The sequence below is a fragment of the Carassius carassius genome, chromosome 20, assembly GCF_963082965.1.
Source record: "Carassius carassius chromosome 20, fCarCar2.1, whole genome shotgun sequence".
NCBI classification, from domain to species: Eukaryota; Metazoa; Chordata; class Actinopteri; order Cypriniformes; family Cyprinidae; genus Carassius; species Carassius carassius.
The window spans coordinates 15,773,679-15,791,263 of record NC_081774.1 but is presented as its reverse complement, the minus strand read 5'-3'; the positions used below and the strand labels follow the sequence as shown (position 1 = coordinate 15,791,263).

Genomic DNA, 17,585 nt, shown 5'->3' with positions numbered 1-17,585 from the left:
GGGCACCGTTGTGAAGGTGGTATGTTTGGCCGAGCAACACATTTCCATTGGAGAAGGTTCCTGTTTTTTTCTTTCTGCTTTAAAAATAATTTAATGCTAAGGAATTACTATTGTTATTATATATATATATATATATATATATATGACTAGATTAACATCAAATTGTGTCATCTGTAGAAGCCACTCTGTGACATTTAAATTTCAGTGTAAACAAGAATGATTGTTGTCAAACAGTCACCTGTCTGCTATTGGTTGGACGAAACCGATAACCCCGCCCCAGACTCACGCTATTGGCCGAGTCCGGTGACTTGTGAAATTATATGTAAATTTAGTAGGTTCACTTTAATGTATGCTGCTCATATATTTGAGTTTATAAATTAAAGGGATGAAGTATCATTTACCTTAAATCAACAAGCAACCATTGCTGTAATATTTATATTGTTTATTTTATATCAGATCAGCTTTGTATTTTAAAATGCAGTTACTTAGCTGAAAATTCAAACCCAAAATGATTTATATAATACATTTCCATGTGGTAAATTTTTTTTTTTTTTTGTAATCTTGTAGCTTTAATACTTTAAATAGTGCATCTTCTGTGTATGTGAACTTGGATGGGTTAAAAGCAGAGCACAAATTCCAAGTATGGGTCTGTTCATTCAATCATTCATATATTTTAGAATAAAATAACACACACAGTGTTTGACTCTGCCTATTGAAATACTCTTTTAATGTCATAAATATGACACACTTGAGCTTTAATGCCATCTTAATGTCCGCTATTGATCATTTGTGTCTTTCATACCCAGGTCTGCCCTTTGGCAGGTTGTTGCCTTGTTCAGCCCATCTGCCACTGGGACAGGCTCACAGTGAAGCAGCATGTCCAGTGGGAATGAGTCCTGTCTGTTTGAGAACGGATCCGTCAGCTTCCTCTCCTGCTTGCTTCATGTATGGGAGGAGTGGGCAGGGCTCGGGCAGCTCGAGGACTACCTCAGTTTCTTGGAGTATCTGCTCTGGGTTTTCACACCTCTAGCCATAGTCTTCATTCTGCCTTTTCTCATAGTTATCTTCCTCTATCTGTCCATACTCTTTCTACACGTGTACAAACGTAAGAACCAGCTGAGGGAAGCTTATTCCTATAACCTGTGGGATGGTGCAAGAAAAACTCTGGCAACCCTGTGGGATGGACATGGAGCTATTTGGCACGGTATGGCTTTTTTTTTTATTTAAGGTTATGTCTAAAGGCATGATTTGACATATGAAGATTTTACATATTCTACATGTGTATTATCAGACTAAGGATTTTCTTTTTTTCTTTCTCCCAGTCCTAAACCATCTTATCCTTTGACAGCATAATCAATGATTGGTTGATGCTCCTGGCATTAAAATGCAATTTTAAAATGCGTAACCTGCTCAGTCATTATGAACCAGAGCATCTAAATAACTTGTGATGTCTGATTCATTGCACCAGTTTAATTTGATTCATTTTACAAAGTGCATGATATTTCTAAAGGTTACAAATTAGTAACATATAAAAATACGGTGCAAAAGTTTGGTAAGTGTTATTTTTATTTTTTATGTTGCTTTGAAAGTATTTATATATATATATATATAATTTAACATTTTGTATTATTATCAATGTTGAATACAGTTGAAACATTGACACATTTTACTTTTTGTTTGATAAACAAACTTCAAAAATATTTATTAGAACTAGAAATCTTTCTAACATTGTGGATGTCCTTACTGTCATTTTTTGACCACAGTTTTAATAATTTGTAATGTCAAATTTTCATTTCCATTATCTCCTGAAAAATAGTATGTCACACGTCACACAAACGTTGAATAATTTTCTCCTGATTAATTAGTTGTGTATTTTGTGACAGGTTATGAAATCCATGGTTTAGAAAAGATTCCAGATGAAGGACCTGCTCTCATAGTCTACTATCATGGAGCTATTCCTATAGACTACTATTATTTCCTGGCAAGTGTTATCATTCAAAAGGGAAGAACTTGTCATTCGGTGGCTGATCATTTTCTGTTCAAGGTCCCAGGTAAAAACAAATTTCATACTGGTGAATTAAGTGATCTATCAGCCTCGTTTTTCCCATGACAGAGTCATTATTTAGTACCTAATTTCCCAGTGATTCACTGAATTTTGGGACAAAACATGTCCTTTTAATTTATCTGCCATTAGTTTTTAAAATGGCAAAAAATACATTTTGTTTTTAACACCAATGTTTTAATTATAACTTATAGAAGTCTTTTCAAGAAGCATTGACTAACTTCTGGCATTGTCTACATTCTGAAAATCCTTTCCATATTTTACAATCATTGAATTCATCAAGGTCACACACACTCCGATTTATAATCTATATTGCTAAAACTGTTGGGAAACCCCCTCTAATGTTTGACTACTTTAGTAATTTCAATGAGGATACATTTTATTGTTTAAGCATATAATGATATTCCAGGGAATTGCATGCTTCTTATTTTACAGCAACAGTTTGGACAGGATCCTTTTCTATTCTAACAAACAATGTGTATAAAGCAAGGTTCAAAAATAAACGATTGATTCAGCCAGTGTGGAAGAACTTGACTGGTCTACAAGTCCTAATGCCAGCTTAACACTTGACTTTAAATGCATCACTAAACATCAATGACTTGTACATATGTATACAGTCATATTATACACTTCCAAAACCATTTCAACAGAGATGGAAATACAATTATTAAATAAATACATGAATTATGTTTCCATCTTTGTTGCCACAGTTTTGGAAGTGCTCTTTTCTGTTCTAAAGAAGGGGGTGTCCCAATACTTTTGTCCTTATAGTGTATGTATAAGTCATTGGTGTTTGGGGATGAGTTTTTGGCCCAAGTTCTGCATTTAAAGTCACACAGATGTGTTCATCTGGGTGGGGGGTCCCAATACTTTTGGCATTATTGTGTATTTATATACTTTTGAATTTACTTTTATTTTATTGTGCTTATATTGTCTGTATAACAACCACAACAGGGTTTAAGCTCCTCTTAGAGGTGTTTAGTGTGATCCATGGGCCACAGGAGGAGTGTGTGAAGGCCCTGCGCAACGGCCACCTCCTGGGCATCTCTCCTGGAGGAGTACGAGAGGCCCTGTTCAGCGATGAGACGTACCCTCTGCTCTGGGGCAAACGCAAAGGATTTGCACAAGTGGCCATTGACTCTAAAGTGGTGAGCGACTGTCCCTCTTACTCTGCTCTTTTCATACAAACTGCTTTTATTGTACTAAGAGTCTTGCACTTGTCCCTTTAGCCAGTTATACCCATGTTTACTCAAAACCTGAGGGAGGGATTTCGCTCTCTTGGGACATTAAGTGAGTCACCAATAAAAGCCTGAACTTTCACACAGTTGTAAATGATCATCTAAATATATTATGAAAGAGCTCACTCTTAAATTAATCTGGAAATTCCTTCAGGGTTTTATCGCTGGGTGTATGAGAAGTTTCGCCTACCGATAGCACCCATTTATGGAGGATTTCCAGTCAAATTTCGCACCTACTTGGGTGACCCAATTCCATATGACCCCAAACTCAATGCAGCTGAGCTGGCTGAAAAGGTAGGACTCTGTAACTGTGTGGTCTGTGTAAAGGTCTGACATTTGTTCATTTGCTGAGCTGGTGTTTTGCAAATAGAAAAGAAAAAAAAAATCTTCAAGAGCCTCTAACCTCTACACCGTCCTGACAAATCCTGACCTACTGTTGACTACAAAACATACTCTAGCGCCATTTGTTTACACCGTCCCCTAAGGGAATGTACCAACCAAGAGTTGTGATCACCGTTCATCACATATGCAGGTGTACACAGTCTGCAAAGTGAGAGAATGCTTGTATAATAAAGGACCCCCCCAAATCGGGTTCTATGAATGAATAAAGTCTGGTGCACAATCTTTTTACTTCAATGTCGCATGGCCTTTCAGAAATCCTACTAATATGCTGATTTGATGCTCAAGTAAAACTTTTTATTATTATTTCCAATGTTGAAAACTATAGATATGTATTATCAATTCAAGCTAGAGTTGAAGTCATTGCTAAAAGGCACAAACCCCAGGACTTTTGATTATTTTAAATAAACATGGGCCTCATCTTACATGTGCCCAGTGAATAAAATGATGGCCCATGTGCAGAACACCGTGTCAGCAAATAACAACTACTGCACTATAAGTAGATAGTTAAGATGTCACGTGTTCAGTTTATGCCTCTGTTGAGTCAGGTTTTGTCCTCATATTGAGTGTGCTTTCTTCAATTGAACCCATCTGTTCAGGTGCAACAGGCAGTTCAAGCACTTATCGACAAACACCAGAAGATACCTGGAAACATCCTCCGAGCTCTTCTAGAGCGATTCCAAAGGGAACACAAAGAAGATTAGCACTCTTGCCTTCTCTCAGACTGAACAAATAAATATGCTTCAAGCATAGTTTAATGGAATACTGGAGATTTCATAATAATGTTACATCATGAGGTTAGCATGATGTTGCATATCAAATAATGGTGCGTATCTTTTGTAACGTCTTTTTAAATGTAGTCTTGTGCATGTTGAAGAGTGTGTGTTTTTGTGAACTTTTATTTTTAGTTTAAGTCTTCAACTTATTTGCACACTTTGATTTTAATTAAAGGACCACTGCCAAAATAGTTTCCACAGAGCCTTTGGTTAGTGTTTTTTTTAAGCATCCTTTTAAGAATATAGCATTCTGGAAATTGATTATATTTATCTATCTGAAGGAAAATTGAGCATACTGTGATTTTTGGGATGTTTTAAGCACACTGAATAATAATGATAAGAGATATATGCTTGAATATTTGTTGTTTGATGTTGAATACTTACAGTCTAATGTCTCTGTATTAACTCTCAGAGATAAACTGCTGTCTATTTAAGCATCAGTTGATATTGGTTTGTCCCACTCTCAGAGCTATATATATATATATAAGAAGTATGCAACTGCTAATGATTTTATTCAGATGACAAAGCATACAGGTTTTTTTACCATTCCTGAAATGTATTGATTTACTAGTTCATTACATCAAGGCTGTTCAAATCTAATAAGTAGTCAAATTTGATCAGTGTGAAAATAATGGCTGTAAATGTGTGATTTTCTAAAAGATTATATAAAAAAAAAAAAAAAAAAAAAAGAAATATTCCAATGGATTCAGTGTTGGTAGAACAGTTTTAATGCACTCTTGTGCTCAGTAAACCACTCTTCGATGATCCTTTGGGAGACAATATCTTGTGTGTGACAGATCAAATGCCAGCATGAGCACGGTCTTCGTCACCTTGTCCTGCGATCTCTGTGCACATCCGGGGTGTTTGGTGTATGATATGCAAATGCACCAGTGTTGCTATTTATAAATCTGTTTGGTATTAACTTACAGCATTTGTGCATCCATTGTAAATCCCCTCCCCCAAAAAATCACTTGGAAAAATAAAAATAAAAAGTATTTTTTTTGGAAGAAATTCTTTATTATTCATGATCTCTCCTTGCATTATACATGTGCTCCTAATTTTCTTTCATCCTCTCCAGGAGTCTCTTCTAATTAAGGTGTAAAACCTTAAATCATAGGAGGTGTGAGAATACATATTCAGACAAACTAATCACCAAGCCTTGCATTTGTGATAGACTTGTTCTGAAAAAGCAGATTCGTTCATCACCAGTGCTTTTTTTCCAACCTTGAAATAGTTACTGACATTCTAAAAATTCAAATCGACCTTATGCACACATTAACTGTGAAACTGAAAGAAGATTGCAAGTAAGTCTAATAAAATGGCCACAGTGTACTTTATTAAATTAATTTGGTACTCTTGTGTTGCAGTAGAATCAAATAAAAATTTACAAAAATCCAATATGTACAAAAATGTAACGTTCTTTTTGTTTTTACTCTTCAATTTACAATAAAATCAGATAACAGATTTGATGCATTTTACGCACTTCAGACTTTCATCACACGATACAACTTACTTAAGAGACCAATAATAAACATTTTTTTTGTTGTTGTTGTTTTTTGCTTTTTTATGTCATTTATTACATCACATACACCACACTAGTTTTATCTGTATAATGTCATATGTAACTGCTGAACTCTAGTTAATAGACACCCTTCACAACCAGGACTCAGAGAGGAATGTTCTTTTACACATGTACATTTGCATACATTTATTTACAGTTAAGTAGCCTTTTGCAAGTCACTACGGAACATCGGTTGTAACTGAAATACCAGTAAAGTCTGTACATAATTACTGAATGCCACCGAGTTCATTCAATAACTGTGCTTCTAATAATCTCGTGCTTTATAAATATCCGCCGATTATCATTTATCTAAATGTAATTTCTTTTTTACCCCCATGTATGGCATTCTAGTTTATGTAAGTATCTATGTGAGGGAGGATCAATTTTGTATATTCAACAAAAGAAAGCGTCTCTAATGATTAATAAAAAGTTATTCAGTGTTTGCTAAGTGATTCAGAATGCTCACTATCTTGTAACAGTTACGGCCCGTGACCCCTGACTGATCTGGGTTGTTATTATAATTGTTTGTCTGCTTAATTTATTTCATTTCAGTCTGCTTTCTTCTGCTGGTAGTATAAGCCTTGTTGAAAAAAAAAACAGCATATGCTGGTTAGGTATGTTTTGAAGCATGGCTGCTGGTTTAAGCTGGTCATGTGCTGGTCCTTTGCAACTAACATTAGCTCCTGCTCAGGACCAGCTAAGAACCAGCTCAAACCAGCAGCCATGCTTTAAAACATACCTAATCAGCATACGCTGTTTTTTTACAGGGAGCACAGTAAGTCAATAATGCAACGTCGTCACACTAGCATGACCACAATCATATGCATGATTAAAACTAAACCAAAAGAAACAGAAAATATCAATGATAATGAATCCACAAAATGCAAGCGTTGTTTAAGGCAAATAAAACCGAATGAGCTTGCATGAATTGAATGTTCTCCTGCTGAAATAAGTCCTGCTTTTGAACTCTGCTCTACTGATGTACTGGTAAAAAAACAGAGCAGCCTTCAACTCCTCCGCTCATCCACCGTAACTCCATCGCAATAAATTCCATCATATCAGACACATCAACAACTAGAGCTGGAGAGTGGTCTGTTTAAAATACCACTTTGAGGTAGGTTACAGGTATGAAGTTTTTCCAGAGCAAAGAAATGGCTGACTATGATATCTCTAGGTTTATTGATAAAAACCCAGATAGAAAAATAGAACTAGAAGTGCAAAATAAAGATACATATTTTAGCTGTAACGTTATGATTAGCTTAATGTTATGATGCAGGTCTACCTACGCACGTAAACTGCGTGAATAGCTTTTACTTGATACGTGTTGGGCTAAATTCCTACCCCCTGCCACATAATTATTACAGTGGATATTAAAATTCACACTGTTTTCTAAATAAATGTTTAAGGTCTTATTGTAAGCAATTCATCCACGTGTTTCATTTTTCCCCCTGACCACGTCGTTTTCCATTTAAAACGACTGACTTCTCTCTTGTGACGTATGCAGGACTTCTCCAATCGTTTTGACTAATAGTATTATCATGTGCTGAATGCATCACATTGTTGAATGTTTTAAATTCATGTCATATTTCAACATTAAAAAAAATGATTGAGGCCTTGCACCTGATAAAGAAGAATTTCACCAAAACTCACAGACACAGCAAGTGTTGCCATTAAGATGCTCCTCTTTACAGTCTATGCTCTTAATCAAATGAACCAAAACGCAGTGTGCTTGGGGTATCACTGATATAAAAATAGCATGATATTTATGGGAAAGCTAAAATGGTAGGATGCTTTTGAAAATGATGGATACGTAATATCGCAGAGGTGTGCGAAACATCACTCGACTTCCTTCAAAAATGGTCTTGTGTAGGTGGTGCAGCAGTTTTAAATCTGAAAATTGCCTAATTAGTGTGCTAACACAAGTTTTTTTTGTGCTCTGACTACAGGGGACTCTTTTTGAGGGCTATTTGGAAAATTTTGCCAAGAGACAAAGTATCATCATCATCCATCACACAGAGAAATGAAAGTATAAGACACAAGGTGGAAAAAATGCCAACGAGAGAGGAAAGTAGCAAAATAGCTAAAATATACAGGTCTACATAGATTCATATGATCTCATCTAAATCATTTTTTTTCTGTTCTATTTTCTTTTTTCTTTGCAACACAATTAGGTTCTTCATTTGCAAATGTGCAGATTGCTGCAGGCTAAAACAACTATAATTTCAGTTCATTTGCCACCAATGGTAGGACGTTTCAACACCTTAGGAGTGTTTCAAAACTACAAATTACAGTTCAGGTATGACCAACTGAAGCAAAACGAATCTCTCCACACAGTTAAATGGCATTAAGCAAAATAATTTGCACCTTAAAATCAACCATTTTCTAAGACACATTTAAAATCCATCAAAAACCAAAGAAGAAAACCAAAGAAAATAGAGTATAAAAACGTTACACATAAAACATTTTTTTCCCACACTTTCAAAATCGCAAACTATCCACAACAGGCACATCTAGCTTCTGTCGCAGTAATATTTCACCTTGTCTCTTAACGTAAGTGGAAAGAAATTCTTCACAGGCTCGTTCCTGTGACAAGTTTTGTGCTTGTTTTCTATTTCTTTTTTACTTTTCTGCCCGCACCTCCACGCCTCCTCCGGATATTTGACATAAAGACAAAAAAAAGCACTTGCAACTGAACGGAAATTTAGAACTCCAACACTTTCATATATAAACAATGCTTCTGAATGATTTAAAGATACAGTGCTCTTTTAGGCAGATGTGATTTGTTGAACCATAGGGCCCGGAGCGTCATCCGGAGCACATTAGTAAGTCTGCATTCTGTCGCAGACTACTTATCCCTAACACTTTGATTTGAAGACCACGAGTTGGCAATTGAAGAGTCTGATGGAGAAAGTCTTGATCACACTGCAGAGTTTGGAATAGTACACTTCGCTGGCTTTCCCGATGTGTTGAGAAATGACCCTGTTTATTTTCTATTTGTGCGCCTTTAACTTATTTTACTGTACCAATACAGACACACCAAAACTTGACCCAACCTAGAAGAACACTGTATCTTTAACCTAGAAGATGAAGTGCATCCAGGTTCTGTCGAGTACGGTTTGGCGGTCACTGTGTGAACTGTGATGGACTTAGCCCCCCACTTTGCTGTGAACCAAACAGTTCCTTGTCAGCCCACAGCGATGAGGTGAATGAGGCCGGATCACCAAAGGGAGCTGCCAGGAAGCATTTTCTTGGCCTATTGTCTTCTCCCAAAGAAGAAAATGAGTGTGTGTTCTCCCTGTTTTGTTGTCCCAAGTGGCTTGGACTCTTGTGATAATCGCATACTTTCTTTTTTTTTTTTTTACAGGATTCAAGTAGATGGTTGAAATGCTGCCCTGTTTATATATACAGTATGTGGTCGAGCCACAGTTCAGCGTGGAGTCAGTGAGAGTGTAGCATTTGGCACTGGTACAGAACTGCTGATGAAACACTACTAATAGGTTACAGCACGGATAAACAGATAATCAGTCTAGTCATCCATTTTTTATTTGTGTACCATCAACGTGATATTTGGACCACTGTTTCTCCAGTGCGGTGGATAGTCAGTTGGTTTGTGTGCACTGGATGCTTGGTTTCAAAGGCAAAGGTCTTTGTTTTGCAATTGCTGTAAGAGACAAACTATGAAGTGTTCTGGATGTCCTCTTGGAGACGTCGGCGCGAGGACGATCAACTCTGTACAACTTCTGTACTGAAGATCTGTACAACACTGAGGAGGACTGAGGGGTTTGTGGTCTATATCAGCCAGTGCAATGACTTTTAGAAACCCAGATATTCCCTGACAAGACAGAAGTAATAAAAAATAAAAGAACGGCTTAAAAAAGATTATTTCATTTGTCCACAAATATGTTGCGCCTATATTTGCTTGTCCACGACAATCAACATCATGGCTAGATGCTATGTATGCAAGGAACATTATTGCCACAGTCCTGCTGTTTATTCAAGTGGACAGTAATGTGTTAATGTTTGTGTGTTTCCACAGCGCAGGCTACAAGGTGGTCTCGTACTCCAGATGCTCTTGAACCAATGTGTCGTCTTTATATTGGAGGCGCGGCGGGGTTGGGGACGAGTCGATGGCAAGGATGGCTTTACGTATACTCCTGTCTAGTACGTGCCTCTCCCAGGCAGGGTAGCGGTTCCTGCACAAGTCTATTTTGATGACTGTCTCCTCCAGACGTGGGGCACGGGAGGAAGGTGTGGAGGGTGCGGTGGGCCGCACCTGAAAGACGGGCACACAACCGTCCCTCTCACTGTACTTGGCCTCACGGTCAGCGTCCCTGGCTAGTGTACCTCCGCGATTGGAGCGCAGGGAGTTGGTGGCGCCCTCGGGGGGCAGCGCGAAGGTAGCAGTAGGGTCCTCTAGCTGGACCAGGCTGGCCGAGCGGCCAAAGCGCGGCCCATTGGGATGGAAGAAAGCGTAGTACATGAGCATGAAGACGATGCCAGTGAAGAAGCTGGAGAAGATGACGCACAGAGCGGGCACAGCAAAGGCATCTGTGCTGGGTGGTGAGCGGTACAGGTACCACAGCGCGCTCAGGGCTGTGTTCTCTAGCAGGATCATGAAGTAGTAGATGAAGAGACGGCAGCGGGTGTGTCCCTCCTTCACGTTGAACCAACTGAAGATGTAGATGATTCCCACTACCATGTCAAAGACAATCTCCTCCCATTTCGTGATGCAGAATTCGGTCTCGCAGTGTACGATCCAGAAGGTCATGATGCACCAGTGCAGCACGATGAAGATGCCGAAATAGAGCTGAAACACGGAGGCGAAGAGAGCAAAGGTCACTACGCGAGCGGCGATGGTAAAGAAGTGCCAGCAGAACTGGATGATGACGGCAAGGTAGCTGATGGGCTTCTTGTCATCGCGGGAATCACGCAAGGCTTTCTGGTAGGAAGCCAGAGCCCAGGCCAGTGACACCAGAGAAGCAGCTGCTGTCATCCCTGAAATAAAAGGAGAAGAATGGGTTATGGTTGAACATCATAATCCTAAGTATCCCTGTCAATCAACCCAAGAAATATGAGCACATAGAGAACTACACAAAGTATTTATGTGCAGTATGTAAATAAAATGTGAAATTATTTAGTGATTTATTTAACTGACACAAACCAGCTCCTATAATTCAATTTATGAAAAAAATATGTTGGATGTGTTGAGAAATGACCCTGTTTATTTTCTATTTGTGCACCTTTAACTTATTTTTCTGTACCAAAACAGACACACCAAAACTTGACCCAACCTAGAAGAACACTATCTTTAACCTAGAAGATGAAGTGCATCCAGGTTCTGTCGAGTACAGTTTGGCGGACACTGTGTGAACTGTGATGGACTTAGCCCCCCACTTTGCTGTGAACCAAACAGTTTCTTGTCAGCCCACAGCGATGAGGTGAATGAGGCCGGATCACCGAAGGGAGCTGCCAGGAAGCATTTTTTTGGCCTGTTGTCTTCTCCCAAAGAAAAAAATGAGTGTGTGTTTTCCCTGTTTTGCAGCTATTTTCAAACTATTTTCGTTGGTATATATATATTTCTGTTTCACCAACGAAAATTGTTTGAAACAATGCCAGAGTAGAACACTTGTGTGTTGTTCCTGAATGAATGTTTTCAAACAAACCATCTGAGTCAATAAATCAACGATCCATTCATAAATTATTTATAAATTAATCTGCCTATATGAACAAATTGTTTGAATTAATAATTCAATGAATCACCCATTAATCACTTTATTGTCATACAGGTGCATCTCAATAAATAAGAATGTAGTGGTTCATTTATTTCAGTAATTCGACTCAAATGGGAAACTTATGTATTAAATTCAATGCACACAGACTGAAGTAGTTTAAGTCTTTGGTTATTTTAATTGTGATGATTTTGACTCACATTTAATAAAAACCCACCAATTCATTATCTCAACAAATTAGAATACTTCATAAGGCCAATAAAAATTTTTTTTAGTGAATTGTTGGCCTTCTGGAAAGTATCTTTATTTAATGTACATGTACTAAACACTTGGTAGGGGCTCCTTTTGCTTTAATTACTGCCTCAATTCAGCATGGCATGTCATCAGTTTGTGGCACTGCTGAGGTGGTATGGAAGCCCAGGTTTCTTTGGCCTTCAGCTCATCTGCATTTTTTGGTCTCCTGTTTGTCATTTTTCTCTTGACAATACCCTGTAGATTCTCTATGGGGTTCAGGTATGGTGAGTTTGCTGGACAGTCAAGCACACCAACACCATGGTCATTTAACCAAATTTTGGTGATTTTGGCAGTGTGGGCAGGTGCCAAATCCTGCTGGAAAATGAAATCAGCATCTTCAAAAAGCTGGTCAGCAGAAGGAAGCATGAAGTGTCCCAAATCATCACAGACTGTGGAAACTTAACACTGGACTTCAAGCAACTTGGGCTATGAGCTTCATCACCCTTCCTCCAGACTCTAGGACCTTGGAATGAAATACAAATGAACTACAAAACTTGCTTTCATCTGAAAAGAGGACTTTGGACCACTGTGCAACAGTCCAGTTCTTCTTCTCCTTAGCTCAGGTAAGACGCCTCTGATGTTGTATGTGGTTCAGGAGTGGCATAACAAGAGCAATACGACAACTGTAGACAAATTCCTTGACACGTCTGTATGCCTTGACCCCAGCCTCAGTCCATTCCTTGTGAAGTTCACTCAAATTCTTAAATCGATTTTGCTTGACAATCCTCAGAAGGCTGCGGTTCTCTCGGTTGGTTGTGCATCTTTTTCTTCCACACTTTTTCCTTTCACTCAACTTTCTGTTAACATGCTTGGATACGGCACTCTGTGAAAAGCCAGCTTCTTTGGCAATGAATGTTTGTGGCTTACCCTCCTTGTGATGGGTGTCAATGATTGTCTTCTGGACAACTGTCAGATCAGCAGTCTTCCCCGTGATTGTGTAGCCTAGTGAACTAAATTGATAGACCATTTTGAAGGCTCATGAAACCTTTGCAGGTGTTTTGAGTTGATTAGCTGATTGGCATGTCACCATATTCTAATTAGTTGAGATCGTGAATTGGTGGGTTTTTGTTAAATGTGAGCCAAAATCATCACAATTAAAAGAACCAAAGACTTAAACTACTTCAGTTTGTGTGCATTGAATTTATTTAATACACAAGTTTCACAATTTGAGTTGAATTACGGAAATAAATGAAGTATCGAGACATATTTTGTCTCAACCTCTTTCACACACCTCTTTCTTACCATGTCTTTTTTGAATTGTCATTTTTGATTTTTTGATAGATTTTTACTCTTACCACAGATTTTTTTAGGTTCTCAAAACTGTGAAAATCCATTATAAAAATGCATATATACTGTATATATAATGTTGTTTCCATCACAACAATTTATCAAATGTTAGTGTAGTCGTTTACCAAGGAGAAAGAAACCAAGTCACTGAACAGCTTGAAATTAAACATGAAATGTGTTGTATAAACCAAATAAATATATAAATGTAAATATAACTTGTAAGCAGAATATTTTTGCAATTTTGAATGTTCCCAAAAGAAACAGTGCTCTTTTGTGCATTTCCTGTTAACCATCTGTAAATATAGCTTGATATGTGAAGCACTTTTTCCCCAGATACAATAGGATGCTGGTTTCCAACACAGAATAGGAAGTGCTCACCAAGGCATGCAAATGCATTTATCTCGTTACTACATCTTTATGTATTCCTGACTCTGGAGAATACAGTCGGAAGTGGGTTAATGGAGTAGCTTGACCTTGGAATTGTCCATCAATGGCTCACACTCGTGTGTGTATCACATCCAGCCCTCCTATAATGAATGCCATTTCATATCTAGACCCTCTAGTGAATCACACCACACCAAGGTTTACAAGCTCCAGTCCTAATCAAAGCTGATAAATGGTGACTCCAGAGATGTGGTTCATTTTGATGAATCTTGTTTTATTTCTTCGGGGAAAACAGCCTCTGTGGAATTTTGCTTAACAGCACCTTTCCACATTTATGACTCACCTACCCATGAGTGAGATGTTATCCATCATGTTGTCCAAAAAACATGCTTGTGCTTAATGGAGGAGGCTTAACAAGCCTTCTGCATCAGATGGAGTACAGTAAAGCAGCCAGCAGTGACTACAGGTGCGTGAACCCCATCTTTACCGCTGTGACACACTGTTCTTGTGAAGCTGGCAGCCATTGTTATGTGCTCAAACTGCTGGAGTGATCAGTTTCTTGTGAGTGTGTGAGACAGAATACAAAGATTACACACACTGTCCAGTCTATCCTCAATATCAAGTTTAATGCTGATACTGAGATAAAAGATTATAGTAACACTGTCTAAAGTTCAGCAGCACCAAAAAAGAGGATAGTTAACCCAAAATGAAAAATTCTGTCATCATTTACCCATATGTTGTTCTAAACATTTCTGAAATTCTTCTGTGGAACACAAAAGATGTTTTGAACATACAAGGAAATGTTTGGACCCCATTGATGTGTTCTGAAGAAGAAATAAAGTCATACAGATTTGGAAAGGTCATGAGGGTGAATAAATGATGACAGAAATAAACATTATTGAGTGAACTATCCCTGTAACAATTCGTTTTGTGAAATATTTTGAAAAATAAAATAAATTTACCTTTTAAATAAATGGAATTTGGTTGGATATTCTGTTATATAATCCAAAGACATAGTTTAAAGGCGCAATATGTAATTTGTCTGCTTTAAAAATAGCAGATATCACTATATCTATGTTATATATATTTTTTTGTTGTGTACTTACCTTATCCCGACAGTTTCCACGAACTTTAAAATCAAGAGAAAATTATAGTTTAATTAGAAGACACGGCACGTTTCTTTATTTCCGTTTTGTCGCCCGTCTATGGCGTCATATAAACTTTGACCCCTCTAGTTTATCTAACTTCCTGCGGAACCGCCAAATACAAAGGTGAACAGAAGCAAAGATGAGATGAAGAAGAAAAAGTAGTAGCTAGCCTTGATCGAGACTATTATATTTTATATTTATATTGTTTTTATTCGTATTTATACCTCAATCAATAACTTAGTTATGGATCATGATTATGCTTTGCCTGCACGTTCTGTGAAGCGCAAACGTACAGGTGAAATAAATGACCTGAGAAGGTTTTGGGACGAAGAAGAAACGAGACACGGGTAAATATTGGAGTTGCATCTCCAAGATAGAGAGAGCTTCGTGACAAGCTGAAACTACAGAGAGATGCTTGCATTCTAATAAACAGGTATGCATCCATTCAGCTAACTATATCTATCCGTATATTTTGTGAAACGATGATGTCTTGTGTAAAACGCAGACGGACTAGCTCTCATGTAGAGTATAATGTAAATCTACATGTGTTCTATATCTAGCTGGATAAAGTAGCTTCAAATGCAGTTCACTATCTTGTTCGATATCATAGTATAAACGTAGCCTAATTATAATTACTAACGAAAGGCAACCGTGTTTTTTTTTACATATATTACTACTAGCTAGATGGAATATTGATTTGATAGGGGTCTGATAATTCATATATCTCTCCGTTCGAAAATGTCAAAATACTAAGGCTGGTGACACACTGGCTGCGTGGCGTCTCTGCTGCGTGTCAGAAGCGTGTCATAGGTGTCATAGAGGGAGACCGCCGACAGACCATGCTCTTGTCTTCATGTCAACAATATCTATACTTCATGTTGAACATAAATATAAAGCCTACTGATAAAGGACACCGTCAACAGTATTGACGGCAAAATAGACTTATGTTTGACAGGTGCAATATTTGAAAATCGATAATTATTTATTTATTTTTTAAATTACATTTGTATCTGAATTTATGTCAACCTATAGACTTTCAAACATCAAAATGTCATGAATTAATATGTATTTGTGTACAAAATTACATATAAACATTTTCCTATTATATTTTGCCTGGAAACGCTTCCAACACGCGTGCGTGTCACGTGAAAAATAGGCGTCGGTTCTATTTCTAGCATGCACACGTTTTCCGCGCGGCTCCTGAGACACGCGTCTCACGCAGGCAGTCTGCAAGCTCTAACCTATTAACATGGGAGCCGAATTAAAAACTAACACACCACGCAGCTGAGACGCTTGCGCCACGCATCCAGTGTGTCGCCGGCCTCAGTTAAAATGAGTGAGGAATGTGGGGAGCGACAGAGCGCGTGTTCCAATGAACAACAACTCCCATGAGCCTACGCTCTTTCCCGACGTCATCAAAGTACGTCTCATGTTATTATTTTGATTGAGTGACCCCTGGTGGCCAAAAATTCCATACTGCACGTTTAAATATGCAAATACGTTTTGGGTTGATTGCACTTTGCTTGTTTTACCATAATTGTGATGCTCTTTAAAATACACTAACAATGATTTTTCTTTTCTTTTCTTTACTTTTTTTTCTTTTCTTTTCTTTTACTTATATTTAGCAAGGACACATTTATAATATTGCAAAAGATTTCTATATCAAATAAATGCAGTTTATTTCAAATATTCATCAAAGAATCTTGATAATAAGAGGAATTGTTTCTTGTCACCAAATTATAATAGAATGATTTCTGAAGGATCTTGTGAAACTGAGAAATCCAGCTTTAGCATCACAGGAATACATTTTACATTTTAAAATACATTAAAACAGAAAAGCAGTTGTTTTAAATTCTAATAATATTTCACAATATTTCCGATTTCCGATGTATTTTTAGTCAAACAAATACAGAGTTGGTGAGCATAAGAGATTTTTTTATTTGAAACATTATTTAATGTTTCTCAGTGTATGATGAATTAAAATGTTTAGCAGTCATGAAATATTATGTTGTCTCTGTTATCATCTGTAGTTCCAGACAGGCAGCATATGGCTGGCTCTCTCACATATTAAACCTGAAACGTCTCTTTCTCGGGTCAGAAAAAAGACTAATAAATCTGACATTCTCACTGCACTGAACTATTCTATCCATCTACCAAGACAGACTTTGAATTCATTAGTTCCCTCATTAATTCTAAATGAATACCAAGTGTAAATATTCTCGTCTTTACCTCTCTATTTGACATACAATACACAGATTTCAGAATAATGTCCTTTTTATCACCCTTCTGTATAATGTTGTAGTGCAAGCTGAGGAGAGGTTGAGATAACAGGAAGCTTCAGTGCCAATCAGTTCCTTTCAAACGGCATCAGTAAAAATGCAGAATCTCACGTTCCTAAGATAACACCATGGCCATTAATAATAGAACGAGTCCTCATGTGAAATGATGAATGTGCAAAGATGTGTTAATTTGTGTCCAAATAAAGGTGAGTATTATTTTCATTGCACAGAGGCTGCAAGCTCAACGCTCGTCAAAAGCCGTGACAGACAGATTTGCCATTTCTCTGCCATCTGTATTCAGATGAGCTGTGCATTATGGACACTCTACACCGAACAAAGCAGACACTCAACAGTGAAGATATTCATTGATAGCATTGCATAAGAAAGCACATTCATAACAGAGAATACACACCCAGTGCATCTATTTT

General features: G+C 37.6%; 2 protein-coding genes across 3 annotated transcripts in view; one reads left to right on the top strand and one right to left on the bottom strand.

Annotated features, from left to right (window-relative positions):
• Positions 1-610: 610 nt before the first annotated feature.
• Positions 611-5,482, top strand: LOC132096459 (monoacylglycerol/Diacylglycerol O-acyltransferase-like). 2 transcript variants are annotated; one of them, XM_059501829.1, is made up of 6 exons: positions 619-1,204; positions 1,884-2,051; positions 3,017-3,210; positions 3,292-3,352; positions 3,455-3,594; positions 4,299-5,482. In XM_059501829.1, the coding sequence occupies exons 1-6, from the start codon at positions 877-879 to the stop codon at positions 4,401-4,403; spliced, it is 996 nt and encodes a 331-aa protein (XP_059357812.1). In that variant the 5' UTR covers positions 619-876; the 3' UTR covers positions 4,404-5,482. The 2 variants fall into 2 exon arrangements, with proteins under 2 accessions (XP_059357813.1, XP_059357812.1); XM_059501830.1 differs by lacking the exons at positions 3,292-3,352; positions 3,455-3,594 and having other exon boundaries at positions 611-1,204.
• A 2,097-nt stretch (positions 5,483-7,579) lies between these two features.
• Positions 7,580-17,585, bottom strand: part of xkr4 (XK related 4) — a 74,925-nt gene continuing 64,919 nt past the window's right edge. The window contains exon 3 of the mRNA XM_059501827.1: positions 7,580-11,031. Coding sequence (XP_059357810.1) covers positions 10,079-11,031 — 953 coding nt within the window. The 3' untranslated portion in view covers positions 7,580-10,078. The remainder of the gene's footprint in view (positions 11,032-17,585) is intronic.